The following is a 15,625-nucleotide window of genomic DNA, read 5'->3' on the forward strand; positions in this document are numbered from 1 at the left end:
GCTGCTGTGGATCTCTGCAGCTCCTCCAGAGTTACCAAGGGTCTCTTGGCTGCTTCTCTGATTAATGCCCTCCTTGCCCTGATCCACAGCTCAGGTGGGAGAATCTGTCCACAGGACAACTATTAGTCGTGCACGCCACAAATCTGGCCTTTATGGAAGAGTGGCAAGAAGAAAGCCATTGTTGAAAGCCATAAGACGTCTTGTTTGTAAGAAGCCATGTGGGGGACACAGCAAACATGTGGAAGAAGGTGCTATGGTCAGATAAGACCAAAAGTGATTTTTTAGCCTAAAAGCAAAACACTATGTGTGACAGAAAACGAACACTGCACATCATCCTGAACACACCATCCCCACTGTGAAATGTGGTGGCAGCAGCATCATGTTGTGGGGATGCTTTTCTTCAGCAGGGACAGGAAAGCTTGTCAAAGTTGACGGAAGATGGGAAGATGGATGGAGCGAAATACAGGGCAATCTTAGAAGAAAACCTGTTAGAGTCTGCAAAATACTTGAGACTGGGGCGGAGGTTCACCTTCCAGCAGGACAACGACCCTAAACAGACAGCCAGAGATACAATGGAATGGTTTAGATCAAAGCATATTCATGTATTAGAATGGCCCAGTCAAAGTCCAGACCTAAATCCAATTGAGAATCTGTGGCAAGACTTGAAAATTGCTGTTTACAGTTGCTCTCCATCCAATCTGACAGAGCTTCATTTATTTTGCAAAGAGGAATGGGCAAAAATGTCACTCTCTAGATGTGCAAAGCTGGTATAGACATACCCAATAAGACTTGAAGCTGTAATTGCAGGGAAAGGTGGTTCTACAAAGTATTGACTCCGGGGGGGGGGGGGCTGAATACAAATGCATGCCACACTTTTCACATATTTATTTTTAAAAATTTGGAAAACCATTTATCATTTTCCTTCCAATTCACAATTACCGGTTTTTTCGCTCCATAAGACACACTTTTACCCTCCAAAAAAATGGGAAATGTTTGTGCGTCTTATGGAGCAAATATTGACTAGGCCTCCACCTCCCCTCCCCCCTCCGTCGCCGTGTTAGAATACTGGGCCAGCCAGCAGGGAGGGAGAGGGCCATGTCCTGAAGCTCCACTGACCCCGCCCCATGCAGCCTGTATGCTCGAGAGGGAGCTGCTGTAGTAGAAATTGTGATGCAAGTGGGTGCCCCGCCCCCGGACCTCAGAGAGGATGCTGAGCACGGCAGGCCAGGTATGTCCACCCCACCCCCCCATAGACTGCCTGTGGACTGTTATACCAAACCCTGAGCTGTTTTTCACAAACTACATCTGTGCATTACTGAAAGAACTTGGTTCATACACTGTAATATGTCCGCAGTCTCTGGTCATCTCCTGCACTATGTCCGCAGTCTCTGGTCATCTCCTGCACTATGTCCGCAGTCTCTGGTCATCTCCTGCACTATGTCCGCAGTCTCTGGTCATCTCCTGCACTATGTCCGCAGTCTCTGGTCATCTCCTGCACTATGTCCGCAGTCTCTGGTCATCTCCTGCACTATGTCCGCAGTCTCTGGTCATCTCCTGTACTGCGTCCGCAGTCTCTGGTCATCTCCTGTACTGCGTCCGCAGCCTCTGGCCATCTCCTGTACTGTGTCCGCAGTCTTTGGTCATCTCCTGTACTGTGTCCGCAGTCTTTGGTCATCTCCTGTACTGTGTCCGCAGCCTCTGGCCATCTCCTGTACTATGTCCGCAGTCTCTGGTCATCTCCTGTACTGCGTCCGCAGCCTCTGGCCATCTCCTGTACTGTGTCCGCAGTCTTTGGTCATCTCCTGTACTATGTCCGCAGTCTCTGGCCGTCCCCTGTACTGTGTCCGCAGCCTCTGGCCGTCCCCTGTACTGTGTCCGCAGCCTCTGGCCTTCCCCTGTACTGTGTCCGCAGCCTCTGGCCTTCCCCTGTACTGTGTCCGCAGTCTCTGGCCTTCCCCTGTATGTACTGTGTCCGCAGCCTCTGGCCTTCCCCTGTATGTACTGTGTCCGCAGCCTCTGGCCTTCCCCTGTATGTACTGTGTCCGCAGCCTCTGGCCTTCCCCTGTATGTACTGTGTCCGCAGCCTCTGGCCTTCCCCTGTATGTACTGTGTCCGCAGCCTCTGGCCTTCCCCTGTATGTACTGTGTCCGCAGCCTCTGGCCTTCCCCTGTATGTACTGTGTCCGCAGCCTCTGGCCTTCCCCTGTATGTACTGTGTCCGCAGCCTCTGGCCTTCCCCTGTATGTACTGTGTCCGCAGCCTCTGGCCTTCCCCTGTATGTACTGTGTCCGCAGCCTCTGGCCTTCCCCTGTATGTACTGTGTCCGCAGCCTCTGGCCATCCCCTGTACCTATTTAAATTGAAGAAAAAGAGAGGGGAACAAATGAACACAAAAGCATAAAGAATGCGCCAAAAAAATGTGCATGCAGAAACACATCCAGAATGCATCCGGATTGTGTTTCTATAGTGTGAACTGGCGCTCACACTGGAGCGCTGCACTTCCATTGTGTAAAAACTTCTGCTTGCAGCATGTTTGTTCAGTTAACAAAATAAACACAAAAACGCCTCTTCCCATTGAAATCAATGGAAAACGCCTGGGGAAAAATGCCTGAAAAGCACATCAAAAAACGCCTCTTAGCGGTTTTAGTGCAGTTTTTAAGTTGCATGTCCTTTTTTAAAAATGCTCAGCTCGGTAAAAACACATGCGTTTTTGCGGTGGATCAGTGTAAAAGTAGCCTTAGAAGTGAAACCGATCTTATTTTGTTAAATCAATTAATCATTAAGCACACTTGGTAACAGAAAACTCAATATTCGTGTATAAAGTCCCAAAAAATCTATATTAGTGTATAAAGTCCCAAAATAATAGTCCAAAAAATCAAAATCCAAATAACTCCCAAAGAAATTATCTTTAAATCAATACTTACTTAAATCTTCGTGTCTTCAAACCGCCTTTTTTGGTGTACTCCAAAAATAAATCTTCATATACCTCAAAGAAAAAAACTCGACATAGTGCTTTATCCAAATAATATCCAAAATATAATAAAAGTGCCACACGTGTTACATGCAAAAACACTCCCGTGCCACAGCAACCGTGAGAAAAAATACCTCTGCCTTACATGTTACTCACTGCACACAAATAACAGAAGTGCATAATTACCCTCAAGGTAGTAACACAAGCCATAGATGAGATTAATTCCAACCTTTTTCCTTCAGCCTTTCCAACCACTTCCCATAGACATTAAAATAAGAACAGATCAGCTTCCATACACAAAACGATTGATTCCACAATCAAGCCTCTCCTCAGTGATGTTACAATATCCTCAGCATAGCACTTCAGAGAAGGAATATGTAATTGGTAATAAATTCCCCACTACCCATACACCTGTATGGAGGATTCCAGGGCATACACAGCCGCGTGTTCCAAGAACAAAAATGGCCGCCACAGCACTTCCGGAAGAGCGTCAGAACGTCACCACGTCACGTGCCCCGGACGCGTTTCGTCACATCCGGACTTTGTCAACAGGGATACGGACGTGTCTCCTCACTCTCCTTAAATACCATTGACCCAGGAGGTGAGGATACAGCCGCGGCCATTTTACAACCTGGAAGCCCGGACCTCCATACCCATACAGATAAGCTGCACCTAGACCAGCAGAACACCGGAAAAAACAGTCTCATACTGGCCAACTTGTGCCCTCACATTATACCAATACAAATTTAATTGAAAAAAACATCCCCCAAATTTTATATATATTTCAATAGTGGCCATTTCTCCCGGAGGGTGCCCCATGCATCAGATATTATAAAATCCCTAACATTCACAAAAAGGGATGGGGATTAAATTTATCCTCCATCCTCCTACTCCACCCCCTATCTTATAAGACATGAAAAATAACATAATAAAATATTCACATAATATATCAATATCCGCCCAATATACATACACATATTTTATACAATCTACTATAAGTCCTAAAATACTATATTAGAGTACATTACATAACCATATACCCCATTACAATCAGATTTTCAAACAATGACCATTTTAACCCAAAATATAAAAACAATTAAAAAAAATAAAAAATATATAAAACATAAAAATATATAAAATATATATAAACAACAAAAAAAAAATTATACAACCCCTACAAACCTAAATATATATTCCCTCTAACAATGCAATTTACTGATCAGAGATAAAGCAATTGAGGTCTAACTCGATATTAAGACCCCTGGGTTTCAAAGTGTTCAGCCTATAAATCCAAAAAGTTTCATTTTTAGATATCTCCTGTACCCTATTACACCCCCTCCAGTGAGATTCCAAGACATCAATACCACAAAAATTCAAAAGGCTTGGATCTGAGTCATGAAACTCACGGAAATGTTTGGATACACTGTTTTCTTTCTTCCCTTTTTTCACATTTTCAACATGTTCTTTAAGCAAACAAAGTAAGTCAGAATTATATAGGGGATGGGAAAAAAAAGGAAATTAAGAATAAGAAAAATCATGGAGTTGAGGGGAATAATGAAACTTTTTGGATTTATAGGCTGAACACTTTGAAACCCAGGGGTCTTAATATCGAGTTAGACCTCAATTGCTTTATCTCTGATCAGTAAATTGCATTGTTAAAGGGAATATATATTTAGGTTTGTAGGGGTTGTATAATTTTTTTTTTTGTTGTTTATATATATATTTTATATATTTTTATTTTTTATATATTTTTTTATTTTTTTAATTGTTTTTATATTTTGGGTTAAAATAGTCATTGTTTGAAAATCTGATTGTAATGGGGTATATGGTTATGTCATGTACTCTAATATAGTGTTTTAGGACTTTTAGTAGATTGTATAAAATGTGTGTATGTATATTGGGCGGATATTGATTTATTATGTGAATATTTTATTATGTTATTTTTCATGCCTTATAAGATAGGGGGTGGAGTAGGAGGATGGAGGATAAATTTAATCTCCATCCCTTTTTGTGAATGTTAGGGATTTTATAATATCTGATGCATGGGGCACCCTCCGGGAGAAATGGCCACTATTGAAATATATATAAAATTTGGGGGATGTTTTTTTCAATTAAATTTGTATTGGTATAATGTGAGGGCACAAGTTGGCCAGTATGAGACTGTTTGTTTTTTCCGGTGTTCTGCTGGTCTAGGTGCAGCTTATCCGTATGGGTATGGAGGTCCGGGCTTCCAGGTTGTAAAATGGCCGCGGCTGTATCCTCACCTCCTGGGTCAATGGTATTTAAGGAGAGTGAGGAGACACGTCCGTATCCCTGTTGACAAAGTCCGGATGTGACGAAACGCGTCCGGGGCACGTGACGTGGTGACGTTCTGACGCTCTTCCGGAAGTGCTGTGGCGGCCATTTTTGTTCTTGGAACACGCGGCTGTGTATGCCCTGGAATCCTCCATACAGGTGTATGGGTAGTGGGGAATTTATTACCAATTACATATTCCTTCTCTGAAGTGCTATGCTGAGGATATTGTAACATCACTGAGGAGAGGCTCGATTGTGGAATCAATCGTTTTGTGTATGGAAGCTGATCTGTTCTTATTTTAATGTCTATGGGAAGTGGTTGGAAAGGCTGAAGGAAAAAGGTTGGAATTAATCTCATCTATGGCTTGTGTTACTACCTTGAGGGTAATTATGCACTTCTGTTATTTGTGTGCAGTGAGTAACATGTAAGGCAGAGGTATTTTTTCTCACGGTTGCTGTGGCACGGGAGTGTTTTTGCATGTAACACGTGTGGCACTTTTATTATATTTTGGATATTATTTGGATAAAGCACTATGTCGAGTTTTTTTCTTTTGAGGTATATGAAGATTTATTTTGGAGTACACCAAAAAAGGCGGTTTGAAGACACGAAGATTTAAGAAAGTATTGATTTAAAGATAATTTCTTTGGGAGTTATTTGGATTTTGATTTTTTGGACTATTATTTTGGGACTTTATACACTAGTATAGATTTTTTGGGACTTATTTTGGGACTTTATACACGAATATTGAGTTTTCTGTTACCAAGTGTGCTTAATGATTAATTGATTTATGTATGTACTTCAGGGGAAGGATGGTTAAAGTGACTTGGTGGGGTATTATAGTGAGAGCAGGTTAGTGCTGGATACCTAATATGATCTTATTTTGTTATATTCAAATAACCTCAACTGACATATATTTGTGCCATATTAGAATATTCGAACGGTTCTGTACAATGTTTTGCTTTTCCCTTTTTATTTATTCATTTTTCTTTTCTCTTAAACTAGGTGACCTATATCTGCCTAAAGCCTTTTAAGTGTAACCTCATGCCTTACTTATTGAAATATCCACAATCTGTTGAAATTATTAACATGTTTGAATTGTCTAGAACAATTTTTTTAATTTTGCTAAATTTAAAGCTATAGGTTGTGGGCAAATGTTGGCTGCTTATGCTTTAGTATATCTTTTTCTCTCCTGAATTGTTGTGAAAGCAGTTTTAAAATTCACCACTAGATGTCTTTTTAGAGTCAAGTTTTCCACACACACAATTTTGTCATAAGTACAGATATATCAGGTACAGAATTCTCTTTACAATAGATTTTTATTGAATTTGTATAGAAAGTAAGAACGTAAAGATATTCATTATTCAAATTCCATCATTCAGAAATGTTCTTCATTTTTGTACATTGCCTTAAACCACACACAGTGCAAATTAGCTATAGTAATTTAACACAACCGAGAAATGAGTCATTAAAATGTCCATATTTGTAATAATATTGTAGATTACAGCAGCACTCAAAAAAAATTATACAGAAAAGAACAAAAGTAACAGGCCAGCTACTTATGAGCATGTATTATCCGTGTGTGAATTTAGCAGTGTGCCAGTATAACCATGGTTGTCAGAGTGGTGCTATTTGTGTACTTTTCCCCTTGCTGGAAGCTAACATAAGTTCATATGTACAATAATTGTTTTGGAAAAGTTAGGGGAAAGATCAGATTCCCAATGTCTCACGATCATGTATCACTCTGCCAAAAGGGAGTGTATTACAATATTTTTGAGAGAGTAATGCAGGCCATAGACGGGTTGTTTATCAGCCGAAAAATCGGTCATTCTGTTGCCACGAATGCTTACGAAAATCTTCCGTTTTTGTAGATTTTCCAGCATGACCGATAAAAAAAAAAACAAAAAAAAAAAAACGAGAAGGAACCGCAAAAATTGGCCGACGACATTGCCCACTAACGGTGCGAATATGGTCCGATTTATTCTTTTGGACAAAAATTCAGCCGATAAACGACCCATCTATGGCCTGCATAAGGGATTGCATCAATTCTCAGATTCAATATTGCTAAGCATGGCGGTGGAGCTATCAGTAGTGTTGTCGCTTCTGAAATCATTTGGAAGATTTTCCTTCAAAAGTTAGTCAGATTTTTACATGTGCGGAAGATGTCGTAGATGTCTACAGCCTCTCCAAAACTCATAAAGCTCCTAGCTTTGCCCCCTGGTAGCGGTAACCCCCTGGTTTTTCATGGGACAAAGGTCTTTTGTTTTTGGGAACAAGGGTTTTCCTTTCATTTCCCCCTCTTCCCTTTGTAAATCATTTGACTCAGTGTTTTTTCCTGTGCATTCTACTAGCTAAAGTGGACCGGTGGGTTCGGTAACTGCACCTGTGCTGGATAGATGCCATTTCTGATGGGCAGATCAGTTCCAGGAAGGTTGTGACATCATTCAGGTTCCGGTCTACAGTCCAGCACTGGATCCGCCTCGATGTCCACCCCCAACAGCAGTTTTCTTGCTTCTAATCCTAAACCATTCTGCAGTATCTGCAATAGAAATAATGTCTGCAGAATCTACTTCTATAATGAAAGTTTTCATGACCTATTTTGAGGTCAGAAATGGTTTCTACATTTCAGAGTTTTCAGTCGGCATTAGAGGAGTACCTTCCCTTGAAATCTAAGATAAGATACACTGGGGCAGCGTCTCAGATTAAGCAACCATCTCTGATATCTTCTTCTCTGCCAAATTTGAAAAAGGAGGTAGCGTTTATTTCTCCCTCTGAGAGTAGTTCAGTTGAGGAGGGAGAAATTTCTCAGTAAGCTAGTCGATCCAACAGACATCTTTTTTCACTAGAGGATATGGAGGCACTTCTGTAGGCTGTATACATAACTGAGAAAATTTCAGATCCCCTTGCAGTACAATCCATACCAGATAGACTGTACTGTACATGGCTTGACAGGAGTGACAGTTCTTTCATTCCATCAGTCCCTTAAGGACCTCATCCTGAATGAGTGGAAAGAGCCAGGAAGGAAAATAATTGTTTGTTCCTGGAAGAGGTCTTTCACCATAAAGAGGATGAGACAGGTTTTTTTTAAATGTCCCAATTTAGATGGAGCCATAGAACAGGTTTCCAAAAATTCAGATTTGTGCTTCAAGGATTTTGGTTTGATAAAGGATGAGTTCACCTTTCCAACCATTTTTAGGGTGGAACATGTAACCACAACCCCCCCAGGTGTGGGCATTGACATTTGCCCAGGAACCGACTCCCTCCTTTAATGGGTGGGGCTGTGATGAGCAGTTACTGACGGTTTGGCAGCGCCTGCCATCTTCATGGAGGGCTTTCCTTGCCTGCTGTCACTGCCCGTCCACCTCTGATATCTCCTTCCCAGTTTGACAGCTGGGCACTGATGTTGCGGGCTTGATCTGCCACCCTTTCCTTGCTGGTGAGTGGATGGGGCAGTTGTCTACAGCAGTGTTTTTCAACCTTTTTTGTGCAAAGGCACACTTTTTTCATGAAAAAAATCACGAGGCACACCACCATTAGAAAATGTTAAAAAAATTTACCTCTGTGCCTATATTGACTATATATAAAGTAATTCTCTTGAATAGGAATCAAACACAAAGAAATTATTTTATAATTACTTTATTATGAAATAATAAAGTATTTTATAATTGGACCCGGGGGCCGGACCAAGAGTAGATGAATGATGTGTATGTGTCATCCATAGTAAGTATAGTAATATTCCCCCATAGTAAGCATAGTAATTAATCCCCCATATAGTAATTCATCCTCCATATAGTAATTCATCCCCCATAGTAATTCATCCCTCATATAGTATTTCATCCCCCCATATAGTATTTCATCCCCCCATATAGTATTTCATCCCCCCATATAGTATTTCATCCCTCATATAGTAATTCATCCCTCATATAGTATTTCATCCCTCATATAGTATTTCATCCCTCATATAGTATTTCATCCCCCATATAGTATTTCATCCCCCCATATAGTATTTCATCCCCTCATATAGTATTTCATCCCTCATATAGTATTTCATCCCCCCATATAGTATTTCATCCCTCATACAGTAATTCATCCCTCATATAGTAATTCATCCCCCATTATAGTATTTCATCCCTCATATAGTATTTCATCCCCCCATATAGTATTTCATCCCTCATATAGTAATTCATCCCCCCATATAGTATTTCATCCCCCCATATAGTATTTCATCCCCCCATATAGTATTTCATCCCTCATATAGTAATTCATCCCTGATATAGTAATTCATCCCCCATATAGTATTTCATCCCCCCATATAGTATTTCATCCCTCATAAAGTAATTCATCCCTCATATAGTATTTCATCCCCCACAGTACTATTCCCCCCCCCCCCTTCTAGTAAGCCAAGTCCCCCGTGTCAATTCACTTACCTTTTGCGTTCCTCTCGCTGTCTTCCCGCGCCGTTCGGGTCTTCAGGGCGGACTGTGAGAGGAGCCTAGCTCCCCTCCCCTCACGTTCGGCACGCTGCCCCGCCTACACACATCCTGACAGCCACATCCGCAAGCCGGATTAAAAGGTCCGCGCGGACTTTTGGGGCTGCCAACCGAGAGGAGGCAGGGGAGCGGCCGACCGAGAGGAGGGAGGGGAGCAGGCGCCCGGCACACAGAAGAGCCGCATTAGACTGGGTAAAGAGCCGCATGTGGCTCGCGAGCCGCGGCTTGCCGACCACTGAATCATTAGATTCTAATGATTGGTCTATTTGTGAGCCGAAGCCACATGTTACAGATGAAATTGGAATTTTTCCCACGGCACACCAGACAATATCTCACGGCACACTAGTGTGCCGCGGCACAGTGGTTGAAAAACGCTGGTCTACAGTGCTGGACCCACTTCAGTTCCATACCTGTACACAGGGGCCCCATCCCACCATACCTGATCTATCCCCATTATCAGACCATGCTGGCCAGGATCGAGTACCCACACTCCATCAACCTCACCCTGCACCAGAGTGACAACACCCCTCCTACCTGTACACAGGGGCTCCCCAACACCCCTCCTACCTGTACATGGTGGCCCCCCAACACCCCTCCTACCTGTACATGGTGGCCCCCAACACCCTACCTACCTGTATACAGGGGACCCTAACCTCATACCCCCTGTACAACACCACAGACCTTTCACCATTTTTGTTACCCGTCTCTGGACGCATCCTAGAATTCTATTCGCTTTCCCCACTACCTGGCCACACTGTTTGCTCATTTTGCAGTCATCTGAAATAAGTTCCCCCAAGTCCTTTTCCTCTGTAGTGCTGACCAACCTTGTACCCCTAATGTACTCTCTCAGGGGATTCTTTTTCCCTAGGTGCATTATTTTATATTTGGAAACCTTGACCAATCTTCCAGCAATGCCAAATCCTTTTCCATGTTTCATACACCTCCAGGGATATCAACCCTATTACACACCTTTGTGTCATTAGGAAAGAGACATACTTTACCCAACAAACCTTTAGTTGCATCACTTACAACCCTACATATCTTTGGCAGAGAGCAGGAGAGTTTGTGGAGCAGTTTTGCAGAGCCACTACATAGTCTAGATGAGACACCTTCGTCAAGCATTAGAGGGTGGAGATGCTGTCGCATCAGGATCTTGTCTTCAGCAGGAAGGTTGTCCTGGAATATGACTGGGGAAATTTCCTGTTAAGCCGGCCATACATGGGTCGAAATTAGGCCGGTTCAGCAGGGACCAGAAAAATTTCTATCTATGTATGTGCTGGCTGGTTGTACAAAAGTTGATCTATTTATGTGTACAACCAACCTGTCTGGTTTTTCCCAAATGATCAGTGCCACTGGCTATAGGAAGGCTCCCTGCTGTCAGAATACAGTACCACAGCGGGAAGGATTCCTCATTTCACATCAAAGGTCTTTTTTTTTTTTTTTTTTTTTTTTTTTTTTTTTGTTCAACGCGCTGATTGAAAATGATCAATATATGGGCTTAGTCTTACCAGTAACAGTATTTGTAGGAATCTTCTAGGACAGTATTCCTAGTTCTCACCCTATGTTTTGCTTTTTGGGTGGTGGTGTTCCCTCGTGCACTGATGGAGGTACTCTAAATTAATTTACACTCAGCTGAGGGGCGAGGAGGTGGGACGGGCTTTTAATCGGTTTGGCTTGTGTTTCCTGTGGAAAGAAACTTCTATCTCTCATGTGACTGTCCTGGAAAATTCTTAGAAATACCTTTTTTTTTTTTTTTTTTTTTTTTTTTTTTTTTTTTTTTTTACCTGTAAGACTAACAGGAAATGTGTGTAGTACAAGGTTAAGAGAATTCCACTGAACTCTATTGAATGCCTTTTCTGCATCCAAAGCTAGGCGCAAAGAAGGTGTTCACGTTTTTTCTCAAAAATAGATAATGTTGTAGAGTTGCCTTGTGGTATCCGATTTTTGTCTGACCTTGGTAAATCTAGATTGATCAAAGATAGCCTACCTCCTAGGTTTGCTGCTATCAGTTTTGCATAAAGCTTTAAATATATATTTAAAAGGGAGATAGGAGAAACCTTTAGGGGGACATTTGGCTACTTCCCTGGTTTTGGTAAGGTGATTGTAAGAGCAGCAGTATTATATATTTTTTTCCAAACATAGATTTTAATTGCTTGTAGTATTCACCAGCAAAACCATCCAGCCCGTGGGATTTATTATTAGGAAGTGTCGATAGATTTGTAGATTTCAGTTTAAAGAGGAGCTCCAGTCTCCTGTGTAAAAATGTTAAAGTTCACAGGTACTAAGACTGTAGCTGCTGACTTTTAATAAACAGCCACTTATTTGTCCATGATCCACCTCTGTGCACACCCCTGCTGTTTACACCTCCTGTTGTCTTTCCACGGCACCGGCATCTTAACTTTGGGCACTAAGCTGTGGCAGCCTCCAGCTTCACAGCTGGATGCCCATTGCACATGTGCAAGCCACGCTGTGCATTGTGAATGATCCCGCAGATTTCTGGGACCTGTCACGTGTCTTAGAAGACTGCAGGGAGGGAGGGGGGGGGGGGTGAGGAGAGCTTCTGCTTCTGATCGCCTAGGCAATCTGAGCGGAAGTGCAAGTGGGGACCTGTCAAAATTAGGTACCCCCCCAAAAGTGCTATTTCACAAGCAAGAGTGGGGGAGGAGGCCTTTAAAGTGGAACTTCCCCTTTTGGGTGCAGCTCCACTTTATTAATTCATTTAAATTCTCCATTCACCTTAAACTGTCCTAAGTTTGCCAATAATACCCACAGCTGCACTAAAAAAAACCCAATGCAAAAGTGTAAAGAAACTCAAATTAGTAAATATTGTTGAGCTGTCCCGTTTAAATATAATCCTCAGCAAACAACATGATATATGCAATAAATGCACCATATAAATATGCGGTACCCTTTAACATCAAAAAGGATCATTTCAAATATATGAAAATGACTTGGTGTTTAGAATATATGCACCAAATGTGCTAAACCTATAAGTAATTAAACTGTGATCAGTTTACTTTAATACAAAACAAATATATATTTCAACTCTGCATATATGACACTACTAAAAATGCTCCTCCCTTAAGTGAATAACCAAAGTCCGTAGTCCTAAGACCCCAAATTACAGGTGGTTTTAGTAAGCTCTCATCGCTCAGAATGCAGTTGTCGCCAGGCACATAAAGACCTCCTGTGATGAAGTCAGCACAGGCTCTGCCGAGTTATCAATGGTATTTGAAAGATTTTTAATGCCTTACATTCAGAGATGCTTGTCAGTAAATGTATACTTGTTTTACTTTGTTAAAAGTATACAGTTTTACACAATGGGTTACCATTTTTTGTTTTTCTCTTGACAGATTGGTATGATTGAAGCGAGCGTGTGTATTAGGGGGTCCTGTAGTATCTTGTTCCTGGTTCTTAAAGGTGCCCTGTCTCCTTGGCCCCTGATGTAAGGAGGAACTGTAATATGGAATGTGATGTAAGGGGGCTGTGATGGAGACTGTGATGTAAGGGGGGCTTTAATGGATACTCTAATGTAAGAAGTGACTCTGATGGGGACCCTGATTTAAAGGGCACTCTGATGAGAAAGGTGCAGACTGAATACATTTTTGTCCAACCTATATTAATGACTCAAGTTTATTTGAGATTTCTTTGCTTTGTTTTACTGAAGTTTTTTGTTTGCTCTGAATCCTATCATGCTGATTACAAAAGAGCCTCCAAGTAGAATGCATTAATTCATTTAAATTTACTTAATGCATTGATTTTTAAAACTGCTCATTTTGGTCCTGTGACTATTTGCAAAATTTACAATGTACTCTTTGTTAGTGGTGCACCAAAATGAAAATTCTGGTGCTGAAACCAAAAACACAAAATGCACTTGGCCGAAAACCAAACCCGAAGTGCGCAGGTTTAGAAAAAAATACACTTTTGATTAAAAAAGAAAAATTATTTTTTTAAATATGAAAGAGGATGTTACGGTGAGTAAATAGATACCCAACATGTCACACTTTAAATTGTGCACGCTCGTGGAATGGCGTCCAAACTGCGGTGCTTAAAAATCTCCATGGGTGAGATTCTGTTTTAGTGTTGAGAAGTGCATTAAAGCTTTGTTTCGCAGCCATCAGTTAATTGAATTTTTCATATTTTTGTTTTCTTTTAGTGAAACAGCTAATTAGAAACCTTTTAAAGACGGATCCAACGCAAAGAATGACTATCACAGAATTCATGAACCACCCATGGATAATGGTATGTAGGCACAATATATAGCTCGTGAGCAGGAATTCACATTTAAGGCGGTGAATTCCAATAAACGCGAAGGTTAAAAAAAGGTTACGAAACAGAAACAAGGGGGTGCAAAGGCCTAGTGCATTACCTAATATAATATGGTGTGAAATGCATACATACAGTGCTACAGGCATAAAGCGATGTAAACCAAACCCAAGCAACAGAATGATCATGATGTAGACGTGTCACCAAGACCCAAGCATCACTCAGACTTGCAAACGGACGCGTTTTGGAGGAACAGACCCTGTTCCTCACAGCATAGCTCTTCTGTATATGAATTCCCCTTTTATATAACAACACTACAACCAAAACAAATCTAGCCCATCCCATAAATAGGGTAGGGACAATTAAACAAACAGAAGTTGTCACCCAGAGCCAAAAAAGTCCAGTGATTGTGTTAGAATTACAATTGATGCCTTGCCTGCAATAGTGCTGCTACTACTGTATTGCAGGTATGACCTAAATTGTAATACAACTACTGCAGATGTGTGTGTGTGTGTGTGTGTGTGTATATGTGTGTGTGTGTGTATATATATATATATATATATATTTTGGCTGTGGGCGACAACTTCTGTTTGTGCTATGATCCCTCCCCCATTTAGCGGGTGGGCTTGTTTTGTATTAGTTGTAGAGTGCATGAGTTTGCCTGGATCTTGGTGATGCACATCTACATTCTGACCACTCTTGGGTCCTGTTTACATGTTTTTCCTTGTGATACTGTGTGTATGTATTTGACACCATCTTGCATTCAGTAAATGTTATATTGGGTAATGCACTGGGCCTTTGTGCCCTGAAAAGAGCAGCATTGGTGAAGCATACCAGGTTATAATGAGGATGGACACCAGGATGTCCCCGATTTAATGATGCTACTCTGGTTCTCACCAACATCTTATCGCTATGGTGTCAAAACATGAAGGTTAGCCAATCTCCATCATCCTTCAAGCCTTCTTGTCATGTTTTTTGTGTTTAGATTTCCCAGTTGATAAAAATCCTTGAAATACTAATACAGGAAAAGTGAAGGATCATTAGTAGAAGTTTCTCAGCATTAAAACAATATTTAATTTTAAATCTGAAATTATTTAATACCAATACATTTCAAATATATCTGCTTGCTGATTTGCAAGTCTATGCAGTTTCTTGCTGATCTTTTATCCATATTTGCCCAAGGTGGCATTCGTAATGAGTTGTATATATTTTTTACCCAGGTGCCCCTGCCTCTTTTCTGGTACCAATGCTGACCATTTGGCTGCACCAAGATTTAAACCACACCTATTTATTGACCTATAACATAAACCACTTCAGGACAACTTGGGTATACACACTCTTATCTGACCTATGCTTGCTTAACCATTTTACAACCGCAATATAGGCAAAGAATGGCTACAGTGCGGTTGTCCAGTTCACAGCAGATCATAAAGTACATACAGTTGCAGCATGAGGAAAGTATTGCTGATTAACCGGCAAATGTCACAGAGCAGATCTGCACTGATCATCAGTGCCGCCTAGCAGTTGCGCTAATCAGTGCTGCCTATCAGTGCAGCCTCATCAACACATATCCGTGAAGGAGAAAAATGACCTGTTTGCTAATTTTT

General features: G+C 41.4%; 1 protein-coding gene across 1 annotated transcript in view; it reads left to right on the forward strand.

The window, feature by feature from the left end:
* Window positions 1–15,625, forward strand: part of MAPKAPK2 (MAPK activated protein kinase 2) — a 94,808-nt gene that overhangs the window by 66,181 nt on the left and 13,002 nt on the right. Inside the window, exon 8 of the mRNA XM_089686370.1 lies at window positions 13,909–13,994. Within this exon, the coding sequence (XP_089542496.1) occupies window positions 13,909–13,994 (86 nt within the window). The remainder of the gene's footprint in view (window positions 1–13,908; window positions 13,995–15,625) is intronic.

The sequence above is a fragment of the Staurois parvus genome, unplaced genomic scaffold (genome assembly GCF_062004578.1).
Source record: "Staurois parvus isolate SC_StPar_1 unplaced genomic scaffold, SC_StPar_1.0 ptg000395l, whole genome shotgun sequence".
Taxonomy (NCBI): domain Eukaryota; kingdom Metazoa; phylum Chordata; class Amphibia; order Anura; family Ranidae; genus Staurois; species Staurois parvus.